The sequence below is a fragment of the Pelophylax lessonae genome, assembly GCF_965119305.1.
Source record: "Pelophylax lessonae genome assembly, chromosome: 6".
Taxonomy (NCBI): domain Eukaryota; kingdom Metazoa; phylum Chordata; class Amphibia; order Anura; family Ranidae; genus Pelophylax; species Pelophylax lessonae.
This window is the reverse complement of record NC_138773.1, coordinates 204,817,436-204,837,047: the sequence shown is the minus strand read 5'-3', so window position 1 is coordinate 204,837,047 and position 19,612 is coordinate 204,817,436. Positions and strand designations below refer to the sequence as shown.

Sequence of the window (19,612 nt, the reverse complement as noted above, 5' to 3'; positions counted from 1 at the left end):
TGTAGCAAAAGGTCTCACCTGACTGCATTAGCACTACATATTTATTGGTAAGCTTTCCTAAATTATTAAACAACTGTTGAATAGCCAACTCAATTTGTAGGCTTAACAATGAATAGATATTTTCACTTGTAAAAGAGGGGTGCAAATCCAGGAAGCAGGATGTACAATGTGGTGTGGCTAAACAAAGCAATAAATCACGCGGCAGGTAAAACCGTATGCATTGCAACTATGCGTTTCATTTTCTGCCTCGAGTTCAATTTTAAGTCAAACAAAGAAATAGAGGAATGGGAGTCATTACTGCATTTTCTTTTCCAACATCAAATTCCTACTTGAAAGCAATATGCGTTTTTTTGACAAAGCTAGCAGGAAATGAAAGGACATAGAGTGCATGTCTAGACACTGGGCATGACCTTCACAGAAACACTGAATTGCTCTTTTAGATTTAAAAATGACTCGTAACTTGAAGAATTGTGTTTAGAAGTTCTTTTTTTGTAAGTAATGGCTTGTACACATGGGCTTTAGATTGTATAAGAACTGAGTACAGCAGGACGTTAAAAAGCTTTCAACTTTTTTTTTTCCTTCATTTGATTTTTTTTGGAGGGGGGGTTGGAGAGGAGGGGAGTGGGGTAAGTATAGGGGGGGGGGGTTATGTGGGGCTCTGTGTATTCTTTGCAAACGACACATACATCATTTTATGAGGTATAAATTTAATAGTCATTTATTGTTTAAGGAGCCATGAGGCGAGCAGGCGCACCAGGTACATACGAGTGTATAATTCTGAATGCTTTTCTTGACAATTCGATTGTATAGTGTATATTTATAGTTCTTGTTTTGATCTGTTGCATATGAAAGCCTTATGAATGTGTGGAACTTTAAAGCAGGTGTTTTAAATAAAGAGTATTCAAAAAAACTGCTTTCAGCAATCTTTCAGGGCTGTTTGAGCTCCTAAAATGGCACTAAATGATAACCCTTTTCTCCAAAAATAATCAATACACATCCATTACTTGATGACTCAGTCATCTATTTTTATTGAAATTGTTTACTATGTTTTTCTGCCTGCTTGTAGCATCCTCCTTGCGTTCCCAAACCTTTTTTTCCTCCTCATTTCATTTTGGAAGGGGCAGTGAACCTTAGTTGCGGTCATGTGCACTGTTCTATGCACACTCCAAATCCCATAATCTTAACTCAGGAGTGGGAAAGAGGGTGACTACGTTCCTACATACAGTGAGTTTATGGAAAACTATAGTATGCACCCTCTGGCAGGAAGACAGACCACAACAGCAGTAAAAAAGGAAAACAGAAATTTGGAGGAGACAGAGCAATAGTGGGTATGTTTTAGGGTAAAAGTGATCTTAAAGGCTTCTTTTTTTTTTTTTTTTTGTAAACGTCATACTTACCCTGCTCTGTGCAATAGTTTTGCACAGAGCAGCCCAGATCCTCCTCTTCCTCCTCCCCCATCGCCACTCCTGGCTGCTCCCTCCTGCCGAGTGCCCTCAAAGCAAGCAGCTTGCTATGGAGGCACCCGAGCCACTGCTGAGTGTCCATTTACACGTGGAGCATGGCTCGGTCCCACCCCAGCTCTCTCCTCATTGGCTCACTGGCTGTGATTGACTGTAGTGGGAGCCAATGACTCACGCTGTCTCAGCCAAATGAGGAAGAGACCCCGAAGAGGGGCTGGCCTCATGCACATCATTGGATCAAGATAGGGCTCAGGTAAGTATTGGGAGGGCTGCTGCACACAGGTTTTTATTACCTTCTTCACAGAATAAGAAAAACCTTGAGCTTTTGCAACCACTTTAAAAATACTTGGATACATTTTTTTTTCCAGTTCTAGTTTAAAGTATTACTAAACCCTCAACAGTAAAATCAGTCTGTATATGCAGTAAAGTATGCTTGTTATCCTCACTTGGGAACCTAAGGGGTTAATCCTCTGCATTATGTAAAAAGACTGCTTGACCTCGTATGCACAGAGCCTCTTCTTCCACTGACTCAAACATGTCCAGATAAGACAGAGCCTTTGAGTCAGGCAGTACATGCTCAGTTTGGTGCGTATTACTAGTGTTTTTTTTTTTTTTCTTGGGAGGGTGCATGTGATCAGCACAGGGTCAATCAGCACTGTCCAGACACAGGGTCGGGGGTCCTGGATCCTGATAGGACAGCTCAGTGTAGTATGAAAACTCCTCCTACAAGCTTTACTGGGAACTGATAGAAGTCACAAGATTGCTATATACGGCTGATGAGAAAAGATATTTTGCAGGGTATATTTACTAAAATAATTGCATTTCCATGTTCTGTGTACTGTGGAAGACCAGATATAGTGAATGCAGGGTACTGGGTTTAGTAACACTTTAAGGGCAAAGCAAACAGTGCTGTCACTTTAAACAAGCCCAATTCATGCTTTCAATAAACCTCAGCACTACCTGAAACTTATTGAAAAACGCGCTTGTTTAAAGTGCCAGTCAACACTTCCCTTATAATCTGTATTTATTGTTGCCAAACTGGAGCCTTAAAGACTTTGAGAAAACTGCTTAAAGCTTGCTGAAAGGTGTGTAAATGCTTGATAACAGCTTGCTGCACTCAATGCTTCTGTACAAGACAAAGCCCACATATACAAAACCTTCCATACAAATAATAGAATTCCTATTTAAGCAGGAAGCAGTTCTACTTACTAACATTGCAAGATGCAATTTCATAATGGAACACCTTTTCCAAAAAGCCAAGAGCAAAGCATACCCTACCCATCCTGCCTTTATATTACAGAAGAATTAGACCCGTTACTGCTTCACATATCCCTGTATCTGTTGCTCTTGCAGTTTTCCCTAAGCAAAAAAAGAAGGTATTGACAGATCAAGCCAGGAAAGTCTGTATAAACTATACTGAGAAGATCCTGTTTGCAAAACTTTTGCCAAATCATACATTTAAACATGACGACAGGCAATGCATAATACAGGATTGGGAAAAAAAAAAAAAAAGCATTTCATTTACAGAATAGATCACCATATGAATTCAAGACAGAAATTCTGCTGCACTGCTGTTAGACTGACATCAAAAACACTCGGCCTGTCAGTGGAAAATGCACCTGTCAAAAATCATCCTGCCAAACAGAACCGAAGAAATACCAGTGGAACAAAGTACTTTAAATTAAGCATCAGCATTACTGGATGACAAGGCTATCACTTCCTACCAAAGGAAAGCTGCTCCAATATTAAATAACTAGAGGCGGTCAGGAGAAATGTTATGAACTGGCTTTTCTGACAAGCTTCCAATGTCCTCCTGGCTATGTAAGGATTTTTAAAAGTATGTAAGGATTTTGCACCGAAGCAAAAACAATATATCAATATACAACAAGAAGCTAGGAAGCAGAAAAAAAATAGCTGCCAATCCCCTTTATAAATTGAGTTATCATAAAATATACATATCCTACCTTACTGTCATCTCCTTGCCTCATTCGGCCAGGACTAGCAGGAACTGATGGCCGTTTGCGTCCCTTTTCTTGCTGAAAAAGATCTTGTAACCTGCCAGAGAAAAATACACGTATGTTTCTGACTCATCGCCCTTTGACATCTAGTTATAGAGCAGGTATTAAACAAGTAATTAGAGTAAAGCTGGCCAGAACACCAGTAGAAGTTTGTTTGAAAAGGTTTGTTTTCTGAACGTTCATTCGATTTTCTAATGGTTAGTGGGGTCAAACAGGTTGATGTAGTGGTTTAAAGCTTTTTACTCATTTAAAGTATTTACGAAGAAAAGCATCACATAACAAAAGGAAGGGAAATAAAAAAAAACATACAAAGTGTATATCCTAAATCCCTATTCTATTATCATTGTGTAGCGGGTGCCGCTCAACCTGCCCGTGGCCCCATACCTCTTGCTGACTGCCGCTGGGACTGACACACACAGAGTGTGCTCGTCAGTAGCTGCAGCTCCCTCTCCTCCTCTTACTGTGCAGTGAGACACGTATACACAAAGCAGCTCACTCTGCTTCCTTCCCTGCTTCCTCACTGGCAGGCGGAGGGAACCAATGGGAGTTCATCACAGGAGAAACCAACAAAGCATCATGGGAGATGTAGTCCCCAACACAAACAGCCCCAAAGCAGTTCCTGGGGACAAAACTTTACATACGAGCTGCCCCCAGGAGAAAAGAAAGAAAAGACACCAGGGGCTGGCTGGGAGCTAGAGAGTCACCACAAGGGCGAGGAGAAGACCAGACCTGGGAAGAGGGGGTTGTCTCCCAAGATGGCGTACCGTTCTTGCCAGGCATTCACGGCCGGTTGGGGGACATCCTGCCTGAGAGAGGGGACTCCTAGGTGCATATTCTTGCACACCTGCACTGACGGAGTGAAGGGTCCAATTGTGAGGTAGCCAGTCGAGCTACCTGAAGAGCCTGCCTGTTCCAGGATGTTTTGCTTGGGCCTTGATCGCAGGATTGGTGAGCGGGTACTTGCCAATTTGCAGGAAACAAAGACAATGCATGCAGACAGCGTTACTTTGCCCACACGCTTGCCAAAGCCTGGATCACAGGGATGCCCTGTTAAGCAGTCACAGGGTCTATCCTGTTATCCAGACACTGCCAGCATGCTGTATTTACACTCTACCCAATAGGAGTTCAAAGTTCACTAACTAAAATGGCTAGCCAAAGACTCAAGGCCTTTTTCTTCAAAGGGTCTGAAGTTATTGTGGCCATACAGACACACACACACATACCAAGGGCTCAGTATATGTGATGCATGAGTGGGGTAGTCTGTCTTGGGAGTTAGGCTATTGATCCCTGAACTTGGTGCAGTGTTTAAAGTTTTTGTGGAGCTGTGGTGTCAGGGGACAGAAGAGAGAAGTCTGACATAAGCGAGGGTTGTTTCTCTGCTCTCATCCCGCCTGGACTCAGAGCCAAATCTAAGCAAAAAGAGGTGACCAGCCCATTATAGAGTTTGCCATTTGCGATCTGTTTTTTTTGCCTCTGCTCTTGGGGTTACTCGCTGTTGAAGAATCCCCTGAAAGCAGTCTGACAGTACCATTAATTATATTGCTTTTGATCCTCAGTAATTATTCTACAGTTAATCTACGTAAACTATACGTTTACTATTTGTTACCATTTCACAGAAACGTCAGAGTAAAGACTAATTCTGTGTTTTAGTACATGTGTCTGTTATTACTGTGCTAGCACTTACGCTGTTGCCAGGTGTGCCAGAGGGGCTGGGACTGTTCTTGGGGTTGAGAGACAGCGTACAGAACCAATTATACTTAAGCGGCTCCTCCAGGGGTAGCACCACAAAAACATCCCTCTTAGTTCCCGTTAAAGGAACAGTAGCGGTAGGTCAGTTGGAGGTCCCCTAAACTGAGTATGTAAGTTCTGCCTAGTGCTTACCAAGAGAGACTACCAGGCCCTACAGCCTAGTCCCCATATCCTTTTTCCCAAGCCAAAAAAAAAAGGAGGGGGGGGTGGTGATTTTTTCCTCTTTTCCCCTATTCCCACTCCCCTCCCCTGGTATATAAAATTAAACAAGTCTCCCTCTCCCCCTTCGTTCCCTCTTTCCCTCCCTTCAGAACCATAATGGGTTGATTGAGTTGGATTTGATTGCAATGAGAAAATTAAAAGTAGGATGGAAAGGTTTTTTCGACCAAGTGAAATTCTAACAGTGAGGCTAGATTCATACTAGCTTGCATGGTAAAGAGCTGCATTTTACTGTGCAGGGTAGTGCAGTGACAACTCGGGCAGGAAGCGGTGAGATACATTCTTTAACACACTGCGGTACTTATTTTTTTTCCGTTTTATTTGAGGTGATCAATAGCTTCATTCATGTCACTGCACAGCAGCGTGATGCGTTGGTCTGCTGTGCAGTGACATGCTGTGCCATCCAATGCAGAAAAATGCAGACACTACATTTTTCCACACTGCAATGCACTAGCATTGTGGTGTGAAGAGGGTGCATAGAACACAATTGTTTTCTAAGTGCCCCAGTGGTTATTTATACAGTGCAGATTTTTTACATTTCCCTTCTCATAGTACAGGTTACAAAGAATATAAAACAAAAAAGTGTGCCAAAACAATACATTCACGATCAGATTATCCACGCATACTGAGCTTGACTCATGAACACTGATACCCGTTTCACACTATATGTCTAGGTTTCCATTCAACTAGCAAGCCTGGACAACATTTTAAGAGTTTTTGAACGATGGCAGGGAAAAATGCTCTGACAAAAGATTTTCAGAATTTTTCTAAGAATATTCCTACTAAAATGTTATCATGTGAAGCCAGTTTTAGTGCATCAGAAAAGGATTCTTCTATTGGTAACATATAACCTTAGATTGTAAGCTCCTTGAGGGCAGGGACTGATGTGAATGTACAATGTATATGTAAAGCGCTGCGTAAATTGACAGCGCTATATAAGTACCTGGAATAAAATAAAATAAATAAATTCTATCACCAGCACCAAAAGGTGAGGGAATCACTGTCCATACTAAAATGTCTCCCTTGCTGGGACGAAACACTGCAGAATTTCACTCCCTACTGAGGAATCAATATCTGGTTGGTTTGGCTAGTAGGAGGCAGCTCCGTAGGAAAAGCTAAGTGGTCCTGCCACTTTCTCACCAATAGCAGCATCATTCTTCTGACACGGCCTAAGGACCTATATGTTCCCTTAAAAGGAAAGATGAGGCGTTTCTCAAGGTCTGTCACTCAATAAAACTTTTTAAACTGAACTTGTCATGAAAGATATATGGATGCTTCCCTAGGGCCCTTTCACATTGATACATTTTTTTTTCTGTCTTTTCCTTGCAAAAAAAATGCTTCCCTCTAAATCCTATGTGACTTTTCCCACCACTGCGTTACAGGTGCAGTGTATTTTAAAAAGTCCTGCATGCTGCGTCTTTTGTGAAGTTTTAAAAAATTGCACCAAAAATCCAGCTTCCCATTGAACGGAAATTGTGGCAAAATCACAGTAAAAACGCATCTGGAACACAGCAAAAGCGTGGTAAAAATGCATATGCTTCTTCTACAGAGCAGCGTGAAAGCACCATTAGTCAGCGTGTTTCAGATGCTAGTTTTGGGCTGTTATTTCTAGCTTCAATATTTAGTAAGTCCAAGTACTGTATGCAGTGGCAACTGACTTTACTGGCTGCAAACTTGCCACAGGTTGGCTATTCAGTAAGTAGTGCAGCTGAAGCAAAGAAGGGCAGTAAAGTTACTTGCAGCTTCTAGGAAAAAATAAAAATAGGTTCGTAATGGCACAATTTATTTAGACTGTGTGGTAGATTGTACGTACTGTGTGGTAGATTGTACGTACTGTGTGGTAGATTGTACATTCTTAACAAAACCACCAGGTTCTTATTTATCAGCTATTTGTCAGTGTTCTCCAGATCTTCTAATATTGCCACCCCGAGTGAAATCATTAGGGATTCTTAGTTTGTTCCTGTTGTCACAAAAGTTTGGTTATTTAAAGTGTTACTAAACCCAGGACCTTGCATTCACTATATCTGGTCTCCCACAGTACATGGAAATGCAATTCTTTTAGTAAATATAAACTGTTAAATATCTTTTCTCATCAGAAGTATATGGCAGTCTTGTGACTTCTACCAGTTCCTAGTAATGCTTGTAGGAGGAGGAGTTTTCATACTGCACTGAGCTGTCCTATCAAAATTTAGGACCCCTGACCCTCTGTCTGGACAGTTCTGATTGGCCCTGTGCTGATTACATGCACCCTTCCAAGATAAAAAAAAAAAACTCTCTAGCAATACACACCAAACTGAGCATGTGCTCCAAAGGCGCTTTACTACCCAGACATGTTCTGGAGTCAGTGGAAGAAGAGGAGGCTCTGTGCATACAGGATCAAACAGCCTTTTTACCCCATGCAGAGGATTAACCCCTTAGGTTCCACCACGGGTAGAACAAGCATGCTTTACTGCATATACAGACTGATTTTACGGTTGTGGGTTTAGTAACACTTTAGAACTTTCCTGAGGGGGGCCGTTTAACCAGTGACTTTTTTTCTGGACCAATATGGAGTCCTTCAATTATTGAGAGATGAATCCATGTAACTGTCACTAATGTAATTTTTGTCTTAAGGCATGTTCTCACAGCTAGAAAAATGTATTTGCCGATTTTGTATTTCCAATCTTCCCTGTTTAGATTTCAATCTGTTAATTGAGCTTTTGTATAAAGTAGATTGTACAGCCTGAAGTGTATTTCTTGAGATGTCCAATGAGCAAAATGTTTTACTGCTACAAAAAAAAAAAAAAACCTTCACTCAAATCACTTCATCCTCACTATTTAAAGTCCCAATTCCAGTTCTTTTAAGGTGTTCTACAGGGGACAGAATACATGTGGTACAATGTCTCATTTTCTGATGGACAGCTGTGAGGTTGTATAGGGCAGCCCCCCCCCCCCCCTCTCCACCATGGCCATCCAACACTGCAGCTAGCAAGGAGACTGCTTCTTTTATAGGCAACACTTTTCTGCCTTTCTAAGCAATTGCCCGCCTAGCAGATACCACCCCCCAACCCCAGAATTCCTTGTGAAACACACTTGGGCAAGTGCTTGGAGAGGGGAAAATGTGCCATCTGTGAAGCAGCAATCTCCTTGCTAGCTGCATTGTCAGATGTGCAGGGAGAAGGGGTGCCCAATCTGACTTGACAGTGATCCTTACCACATAAGAGGAGGAGAAAAAGTTCTACATGTACATTATCCACCGGGAAAAAAAGAAAACATTAATAAAAACTGTAGTGAGACTTCTTGGTTAAAGAATCACTGATCTGAAACACATATGCAGCAAGTAAAGTCATGTTTGCTTTAATATGGTCAACCTGCATATTTGTTATAAGTGCATGACTGACTAAACCTGTGCAGGCGCAGAGGGAGGAGTGCTGCCCCAGGCGGGGGCATTGTGGCAGAAGCAGTCTATTCTAATGAACACAAGACAGCGAGCTCATGCAAAAGACTTTGAAGCAGGAAGGTTTCAAAAGCAAAGGGTCTGTTCTGCAAGCTACACTGATAATAATGGAAGGAGAAAATACAGGTCCACACAAAGGAGTACGCCAACGCAACTTCTTTATTTGTAAATGGCAAACTGAGCTTAAACATCCAGCAATAATAAAAGCCTAAGGCACTGGAGGAATCGTTTGATGGTGGCTGGGTCCCAAAGAGCAGCAGTGCTCTATGCATGTATACAGATTATACCGTGGCATTAGAGAAGAACATAGAATACATTTGGCTGAATCACAGCAACCAGCAGTAAAGTATGCATAGTGAATACTTTTTTTTTTTTTATTTTAATGACTACGATTGTTAACCTACTAAATTCATTCTCAAATAACAGCAGCAAGAAGATGAAAAATGCCACAAATTAGCCATGGGTAAAGCATAATAGGTGATATGTATTACTACAGCATTTTCTAAAGCAAATTTACAGGACGGCATTGTTGGTGCTTCATACAGACTAAAGCCACACACACGCAACGAATTTCCGCCGACCGGTCGTCCATCTTTTGTCCAGAGTGGTGTTTTGTAGGTTGGAATGTGCTCTAGACTGCACACAAATTTTCCCGCACGACAGAATTCTACTTCAGAAGTGATGTCATGTGTTGGTTTGCTTGCTTTCTTTGTGTTCTTTCTTCTCTGAGCATGCCCAGTCTTGCTCATAAGATTTTTCCCTGTCGAAATCTGTACTGACTGCACGGAAATCGGACATGTTTTGACGGAGGACAAAAATTTTATAGCCTGCACACCAGAATTTTTTCGGCCTAAAAGTCGGAGTCGGGTATCAGAAGCATCATACTAACAAGCCGAAAATCGGCAGATCAGTCATTGGACGAAAATTCCCGGCTGAATTTAGACTCGTGTGTACGGGGCTTTAAACCCTGGTGGTGGTGGTGACAGCATTTGCCTAGAGTAAACATATGATGGAGTCACCAGAGTAAACATATGATGGAGTCACCAGAGTTATTGGAAGAGTTTTGGCAGGAGGTGCTTGACATGTACCTTACCACTGTTATCTCAGCAGATAGGATGATTCAGCTAAGGTTCCTTCATCAGATGTATTATATACCGGTAAGGTTGTTTTGTACGCATAACAGACACTCTGCAACTTGTCATAAATGCCTGGGGGCTGAGGGGACTTTTTAATATGATGTGGGAGTGTACCAAGATAGGACTTCTAAGTCTATGGTGACAGAATTTATAGCTGATAAATTTGCTCTTCCTAACATATGCTCCCCCTTTATGATGTCTATTGGGAATTTTTTAACAAGAGGCGATGGATGTATTTACCCAATAATTCTTTAAAATTCTTTATTTTGGGTTAAGGAAGCTTATAGCAAGGAGGTGGATATCTATTGAAAAATTGACGTTAATTATGACATTATGCTATATTGTATGAGGCACGGGGTTCCCCCAAGAAGTTCAGGAAGATGTGGTTTTGTTGGGTGGACTCTAAGACACTCTGGGGGGAGAGAGATGGATAATTAAGAAAAAAAAAACATGAGGAGGGGACGCTGTTGCATGTCTAATGTGTCTCGATAACCCCTAACCTTGGTAAGGGCCTAAGTGCTGTATGATTGACGTGGCTTGGACTTCCTTGCCCGGTCTGTAGCTGCCCAATGGTTATTGTAAACAATTGTTGCCCCCTTGTTCATTCAGGATGATGTTGGGGTGGAGAGGAGGGGGATAGTATTATCCTAATTACTAAAGGGGTATACAATTTTCTTTTTTTTTTTTTTTAAACAAACAAAAACAAAACAAATATACTTTTAGGAAGAAAGGTGTCTAGTATAAGGCCCCGGAAGGGGTCTTCTATGTTTTGAGGTGCTGGCTCTTTGGTCTGACTGTCTAATGTCAATATGCCTCGTTTCAAATGTACATGGTTTTTGTCTGTGATCCTTATTTTCTGATAATAAAAATCTCAAAATAATAAATAATCTTAAAAAAAATAAAAAATATGACAGAGTGGATGACCTGTTGCTGGTAACCATGTACTGAAACGAACAGAACTACACTAGAATGCAGAGATGCCAACTGCTCCACACAATATGATCTTACCAGTGTATGGCCTGATCCGAACATGCCTTTTAAATTTTGTAGGCCTAGACAAATCATTGTACTATGCCTTCTTATAGCATGACATGTTCATCACCTCGATCCATATTCCACCCTAGCCTTTCTATATTTAGTTGGTGCTGTATTGATCACTGGTATGACTCATTCAATCCCTTACACTGTGTGCTATGTGAAGAATTATAACTAATATGTCCTTAATTGTCCCCTGCATGGGCAATCTGCAATTTTTATGACATACAAGCACAAAGCAGCGAGGGACAGATGTTTGTGATATGTTCAATTGTCCTTGACCTTTAGTATTGATTTGCCTGAAAATTAGTAATGTTCGAGACCTTGCGCTCCTCCACCTTCCTTTCGAGGATGCCCCACAGATGCTCAATAGGGTTTAGGCCTAGAGACATGCTTGGCCAGTCCATCACCTTTACCCTCAGCTTCTTTAGCAAGGTAGTGGTCGTCTTGGAGGATTGTTTGGGGTCGTTATGTTGGAATACTGCCCTGGGGCCCAGTCTCCAAAGGGAGGGGGATCATGTTCTCCTTCAGTATGTCACAGAACATGTTGGCATTCATGGTTCCCTCGACGAACTGTAACTCCCCAGTGCTCATGCAGCCCCAGACCATGACACTTCCACCACCATGCTGGACTGTAGGCAAGACACACTTGTCTTTGTACTCATCACCTGGTTCCCGCCACACATGCTTTACACCATCTGAACCAAATAAGTTTATCTTGGTCTTATAAGACCAAAGGATATGGTTCCAGTAATCCATGTCCTTCGTCTGCTTGACTTCAGAAAACTATTTGTGGGCTTTCTTGGGCATCATCTTTAGAAGAGGCTTCCTGCTGGGGCGACAGCCATGCAATCCAATTTGATGCAGTGTGCGGAGTATGGTCTGAGCACTGACAGGCTGAACCCCCCACCGCTTCAACCTCTGGCAGCACTCATACATTTATTTCCCAAAGACCACCTCTGCATATTAGGCTGAGCATGTACACTCAACTTCTTTGGTCGACCATGGCGAGACCTGTTCTGAGTGGATCCTGACCTGTTAAACTGCTGTATGGTCTTGGCCACCGTTTCTTCAGCTCAGTTTCAGGGTTTTGGCAATCTTCTCATAGCCTAGGCCATCTTTATGTAGAGCAACAATTCTTTTTTTCAGATCCTCAGAGAGTTCCTTGCTATGGAGGTGCAATGTTGAACTTCCAGTGACCAGTATGAAAGAGTGAGAACGATAACACCAAATTTTAACACACCTGCTCCCCATTCACACCTGAGTAGCATTAACAAGTCACATGACACCGGGGAGTTAAAACAGCTAATTAGGGCCCATTTTGGACATTTTCTGTTTTTCCTTTGATTTTTTTTTTTTTTAATAGGTTATGTTATAGTTACCGTTTTTTTTGCAATGGTTCGGCACACAATCCGCCCTGAACCCCCTCTTCTGGGGTTCACTGTTGTGGAAATGTTATTAGGACTAGTGTAGACATTTTTCAGGATGTGTTTTATTTAGCTTGCCATTATAGCTCTTATTGTCGGTTTGCTTGCAATCTGCTCATTAGAGCGTGTACGGGTGAACCGGCATTGAGGAGAGACTACTGGCAGTGAAAACCACTCTTTAGATGGGTCGACACGTTCGCTCTACATAGAAATCTCTGCCAGCTAACACTCCATGAGCGAGTCTGTTTGACAGTAGAGCTCTATGTGTATTGCGGTGCGGAGTTCAAGAATCAAGCAGCAAGGATATGACCACCAGCGGGGGCCCCTGTATAATGTGCAGATTTGTTTGCTCGGCGGGAATGTGTTTGCTCTGTGAAGTCAATATTGTTTTGATATCTGCCTTTATGAAGGGATACACGCTCATGTCTTTCTACTGTGCCTGATCACCATAGTAAAAACAGCATGGCTCTTTCTCTGCAGATAGCCTCACATCTATGGGAACAGTAGTATAATCCTATTAGGCATTGTTTTCTGAGCCAATGCCTGAGTGGTATTCACGCCAGTAGTAGTGGCGGGAATACACGCACAAATTTGATCAGAGCAGTATTCAGGGTTCTACACGCTGGTCTCATTGTGTAGTGTTAAGCATGAATTCCGCTACACGTGGGTTTCATTGTTAACTGCGGTGCGTGGATTTTCACATACCAACAGCAGGCAGCCGTGCACCCTGTTCTGCTCATTCATGATCCTGTATTCCCCCTCTCTATTGTATATTTGAATGCATACAGGTGTGTCATTGGTTGATTCTATGAGTAACTTAGGTCATGTGACTGTAAATTTGGAACGGATTGGCTGTTGTATAGCCATCACTTCCTGCTGGTATCCCCGTGTTATCCCATAAATAAACCGAGCTCAATGCTTTAGGCAGGACATTCTATCGAGCATCCAATGTGATAACAGCCTGTGTGTCTGTATTACTGGGTACTGCTGAGCTCGCTTCATTACCTTACACAAAATAGCTGAGAAATGTGTTTGGCGTTTATCAATATCCAAAATTGCACTTATTAGCACAATTGAGTTACTTGCACATCAAGCGTACATTAGGATCCAAGACATCCCCACTGATGCTTGACCCCCCCAATCTAAATGCCCCCTGATTGCTTTCTATGCTGGGCTGTGTGCTTCAATTGACAGCACATGTGGGCCCCGAACCCCACTCCCTCCACATAGAATTTGATTTACAGTAGCAGGAGCAAAAGGCTACCACTGCTGCCACTGAGTACAGTGATGAGAGAAAGCAGCGCTGCTGCTTTTGGAAATAAGAAAGAAAAAACTGAATTTTTGTAAAATCTTACCTGTAAAATTCCTTTCTCCGAGTCCTCCGACAGTCGCCGCCATCTTCATATTCGTCACAATGGGTATTAGTCCCTGCTTCGTAGGAGTAGCTAGGCAACAGAATATGTCAATATTAAAGGTTTTAACATATTCCCACCCCCAGGGGGTGGTCCCCTCAGACAATACCCTCCCATTTCCTGTATCCATTCCTCAGTTTCAGTGGAATAGCAGTAGAGAGTACATCAAACCCCAAAAGAGGGGCGGGGGCGGCGACTGTCGGAGGACTCAGAGAAAGGAATTTTACAGGTAAGATTTTACAAAAATTCCGTTTTCTCTTACGTCCTCCGACAGTCGCCGCCATCTTCATATTCGTCACAATGGGGACGTCCCAAAGCAGTGCAAACATGAGGGGTGGGAAACGCAGTCGCGCCTAAAGGCAACGCCGTCTCCACATCAGAGAAGGGAACCTTATCAAAAGAAGGAACCCAGCTGGGCAACCTGAAAAAATTTGCTCAACAGGAGCAACAACCCAGGAAAACAAATAACCCAGGGATAAGAAACAAATCCCGAACAGATAAAGGGCCCAAAAACAAAGACCCTTACGGAACTGCCGCACTAGGAACCTTGCGGCCAAAGGAAGCATCTGCCGATGCCTGAACATCTACTCTGTAGAATTTTGTGAAAGTGTGCACAGTCGACCAAGTCGCCACCCTACACACCTGGGCCACAGAAGCCCCATGACGACAGGCCCAAGACGTACTCCACGATCTGGTAGAGTGCGCCTTCACAGGCATAGGGGGAACTTTCCCCTTCAAAGCATATGCCTGTTCAATGGTCTGTCTGATCCATTTGGCGATGGTGGAACCCGACGCCGCCATGCCCTTCCGAGAACCATCCGGAAGTACAAACAAGGAATCCGTCTTGCGAAAAGACAGTCGATTTCAGGTAAACCCTAATCGCCCGAACAACATCCAAGGAGTGTAACTGTACCACCTTCGGATGCTTAGGCTTCGCGCAGAGCGAAGGCAAGACAATGTCCTCATTGAGATGAAAATCCGAAACGCACTTCGGAAGACAAGAAGGGTTAGGTCGTAAGACCACCGTATCCAAGTGAACGACCAGGTACGGAGACTTGCAGGACAAAGCCGTCATCCGACACTCTGCGAGCCGAAGTGATCGCCACCAAAAAAGCGACCTTCTTGGACAGCATAGACAACGAGATCTCCCTGATCTGCTCAAAAGGAGCACGTAGTAACACGGACAGAACAAGGTTCAAGTCCCAAGGAGGCAAAGGATCCCTCCTAGGAGGGACCAGATGTCGTACCCCTTGAACAAAGGGGCTAACCAAGGAGTTAGATGCCACAGGACGTTGAAAAAGAACGGCCAGCGCAGACACCTGACCCTTGATCGTAGCCAGCGCCAAGCGCTGGTCGACACCCGTCTAAAGGAAGGACAACACTCTAGACACTGAGTAGGTGCGAGGTGAGACCCTCCTGGACTCACACCAGGCAAAATACGCCTTCCAAGCACGGTAATAGACCTTCCCCGAGGAAGATTTCCTCGCATTGATCAAAGTGTGAACGACCTCAGGAGAGAGACCTCTATCCTTCAGGATTTCCGTTTCAACAGCCAGGCCGTCAAAGCCAGCGACTGTAAAGCAGGATGGAATATCGGCCCTTGAGACAGAAGATCTACCCGAAGAGGCAGACGCCATGGAGCGTCGATCGCCAGATTCACGAGATCTGCGTACCAGGACCGGCGAGGCCAGTCCGGTGCCACAAGAATCACCGTGTTTTGTTCCGAGTGCAACCTGTGAAGGAACCTGGACAGTAATTGAATCGGTGGAAACGCATACATCGGCCGATACTGATGCCACGGGACTACCAACGCGTCTGACGCGTCTGCCCGAGGATCGCGCGTTCTTGCCACGAACCTTCTCACCTTGTTGTTCAAACGAGACGCGAACCGGTCGACCTCCGGAAGACCCCACTTCGCGCACAACATCTGGAAGACATCCGGGTGGAGGGACCATTCCCCCTGGTCCAGGGTCTGGCGGCTCAGATAATCCGCCTGCCAGTTCTCCACCCCCGGAATGTGAACCGCCGATCTCGCCGGGACGTGTGTCTCGGCCCAAGACAGAATGTCGGCCACTTCTCGAGCCGCTCGGGCACTCCTGGTGCCCCCTTGGCGATTGATGTAAGCCACCGCCGTGGCATTGTCTGTCCGCACCCGAACCGGGCAGCCCTGCAGCCTGTCCGTCCAACGACGGAGGCAGAGATTTATCGCTCGCAATACTAGAATATTGATCGGAAGGGAGGATTCCTCCTCCGACCAAGTTCCCTGGGCGGACAGAACGCCCAGAACACCACCCCAGCCCGACAGGCTGGCATCCGTGGTGATCACCGTCCACGAAAGAGGACGAAAAGACTTGCCCCCCGACACCGACGGGGACTGGAGCCACCACAGAAGATCCCTTCTGGTGCGATGACTCAAGGAAATCTGGAGTTCCAGAGACTGGTCGCCCGTCCCACCTGGACAGGATCTCCGCCTGGAGCCCCCTCGTGTGAAACTGGGTGAAGGGAATCGCCTCGAAAGCAGAGACCATCAATCCCAGACACCGCATGCACGCCCGGAAGGACGAGCACGGAGCGTCCCTGAGGGACCTGACTTCTTCCTGAAGAGTCCCGAGTTTGTCGTCCGGTAGGAAGACCTTCGCCTGGACTGAGTCCAGGACCATTCTCAGGTAGGGAAGACGAACCGACGGACACAGCGTCGACTTCGGAACATTTATCGTCCACCCAAACTCCTGTAGAGTTTGCATTGTGACGGACAGGGCCTCCACCAGACCCTGGTTGGTCGCAGACCGAACCAGAAAGTCGTCCAGATACCCCAGGACAGAGATGCCCTGGGCTCTCAACAAAGCCAGAACCGGTGCAAGCACCTTGGTGAACACCCGTGGGGCAGAGGCGAGACCAAAAGGCAACGCCACGAATTGGTAGTGATCCTCCGCAATGGCGAATCGAAGGTACCTCTGGTGACCCTCGTATGCATCCTTCAAGTCGATGGAGGCCATGAACTCCCCTGGAACCAGGGCAGCCACCACCGACCGCAGTGAATCCATGCGGAACTTGCGAACCCGCACAAAGTGGTTCAGGGCCTTCAAGTCCAGGATCGGACGAACTTTGCCCTCCTTTCTGGGCACAGTGAACAGATTGGAATAGAACCCCCGAAATCTGTCCCGGTGAGGTACCGGAAGCACCACTCCCTGAGCCCGCAGGTCCCGCACCGCCAGGTGCAGAGCCCGCAAAGGATCCGGAGACAGTTGAAGATTTGAGGGAAAAAATCTGCTCTCCGGCCGAGAGAGAAACTCGATCTTGTAGCCAGACCGAATGATTTCCTGAACCCACCTGTCCCGAACCCGGGCCAGCCAGGGCTGAAGAAAACCGAGCAAGCGACCCCCCACCCCAGAACTGGGTGAGGGCGCCCCTTCTGGCCGCATTGTTACGCGCAGCTTGTCCGGACTGCCCGGACTTCTGCTTACCTGACTTCTTATGGGAGCCTTGACCCTTGAAGGGCTTGTGGAAGTGGGGCAGGAGCGTGCTCTTGCCACCTGTGACCCCCTTTATCAGAGTATCCAAAGATTAGCCAAAAAGGCGAGACCCATCATAAGGCAGATTGGCCAAGGTTTTGCGCGAAGATTGGTCCACAGACCAACACTTCAACCAAACCAAGCGGCGAGACAACACCGCCACACTGCGCACACGTGCAGCCTGCGGTACCATATCCAGGTCCGCATCACACAGATACATGACACCCTGATGGATTTGATCCACCATATCCAAAGTCGCCGGGGAGGCAGATTCAGCCACCAGAACGCGCCTAAGCACCTGCGTCCAATTCGCGACAGCCTGGGCTGTCATAAGTGAAGCAAATAAAGCTTTCAGCATAGACCCGGTAACAGAGTAAGTATGGCGGGCAAGAGACTCCAGTCTCCTGTCCGTGGCATCCCGGAACACCGGGGCGTCCTCTGAGGGAACCGCAGTGGACTTATTCAAAACCGCCACCGCGTGATCCACCGGAGGTGGCACACACCAACGTTCATCAGTAGCGGGTGTGAAGGGAGAACGCAGCCTGAACCTACTTGGTACAGCAAAAGGCTTGCGTATATTGCGCCATTGCTCCTTAACAGCGCGCTGAAAATCATCCGTGCAGGGGAAAACCTGCGATGACTTGCGCCTTTTTTGTGTCCCATAAGCCGCCAGAGCAGCAGGAGGACATGGTTCATCTTGTAAATGCAGCGTTTGCTTGATAGAAGCAATCAATTCATCCATGAGTGCAAGCTCTTCAGGCGAGCCAGGGGGAGAATTATCCACCCCTTCTACCTCAGCCTCCACCTCGGACCCCACAAGATCCAGGGAGGAACGGGACCCAGATAAGGAGACCCCAGCCATAGCAGCCCCATCATCATCATCCTCTGAATCAGAGGAAATTAAAACTCTGGGCCATTTTGTGGATTGAGCAGCCACCAGCATTTGCACCTGAGCAGCAAGATTAGCCACAACCGCAGCCAAATCCCCCCTGGGGGGGAAACAGCAGTCCCTCATGAACCCACCAAAGTGGTAGGATATTTGCTTTCCTGAGAATCCATTGCCCCCAGATCAGACCGGAAAATAAAGGGTTAACAGCCCCTACAACAAGCGCGGCGAGCGCTGCCCACCGCACACACACACTAGCACAATCGAGACCCCCACAGGGATAAAGGCTAAACTTAGGCCAAGGACACAGGGATAGAGAGGATAAAACCTGTAAAGACCACTGCTGCTGCTGCTGCTGCTGCTCCGATCGGTGCGCCCAGGGAAAAGGATGTGATGTAATACAGGGCGCTTCTGTGCAAGCCTATGGAAGGCTATGGAAGAAAATGGCCGCCAGCAGTGTTACCATGCGGCCGGAGCGAGCGCTGACAAAATGGCGTCGTTTGGCGCCGAAAACTCCGCTCCCTCACCTCAGTGAAATGCACAGTAAACATGGCGGACCGCCGCAGCGGTCTCAGTAATGTGCCCCAACACGATTCATGCATGTTTTACAGCACACAGTCTGACACAGAAGTGCAGCACAGCCCCCCTCCTTGCAGCCCACAGCAAGCACCAGAGAGATAGGGAACATTTACAGTGTGACAGAGGCAGGGTAACAGTCCCAGACTGACACCCCCCAGACAGACAGGTCCCCACATAGATTTACACTTACCTCATAGGTGGCGTGGGGAACCCGCACAGGCGAACAAGCCGCTGTACATGAGACAGGGAGAGTCGCATCCAGGACGCAGCAAGGTGGGTTAAGAAGCCGCACAGCGTCCAGTGAGGTAGCCACCTCACCATAGCATCCCTGCACCGAACAGGGATGGGTCGTTCAGAACGCCAGGAGCGGTACCTGACTGAACGCTCGATGGCGGGCTGAGAAGCCACTGACCCACAACCTGCGACCAGGGGGGTCAGCCCGAGACGCAGCCCGCATGATCCTCTTCATCAGAAGAACTAAACTGATGCTGGTAAAAATAACAGCTAAGTAAAGAAAGAGAAAAAAACTCAAATAAAATCAAAAAAGAAGAGAAAGGCTGAGACAAAAGCCCCAGCATAGAGACATGCAGCCACTCCTGACAAGCTAGACATTGAAACTGAGGAATGGATACAGGAAATGGGAGGGTATTGTCTGAGGGGACCACCCCCTGGGGGTGGGAATATGTTAAAACCTTTAATATTGACATATTCTGTTGCCTAGCTACTCCTACGAAGCAGGGACT

The 19,612-nt window shown here is 45.8% G+C and overlaps 1 protein-coding gene across 3 annotated transcripts in view; it reads right to left on the bottom strand.

Moving 5' to 3' along the window:
- PIKFYVE (phosphoinositide kinase, FYVE-type zinc finger containing) overlaps positions 1–19,612 on the bottom strand; it is a 583,956-nt gene that overhangs the window by 330,088 nt on the left and 234,256 nt on the right. For all 3 annotated transcript variants that reach the window (XM_082260055.1, XM_082260056.1, XM_082260057.1), the window contains one exon: positions 3,425–3,515. In XM_082260055.1, the coding sequence (XP_082116181.1) occupies positions 3,425–3,515 (91 nt within the window). The remainder of the gene's footprint in view (positions 1–3,424; positions 3,516–19,612) is intronic.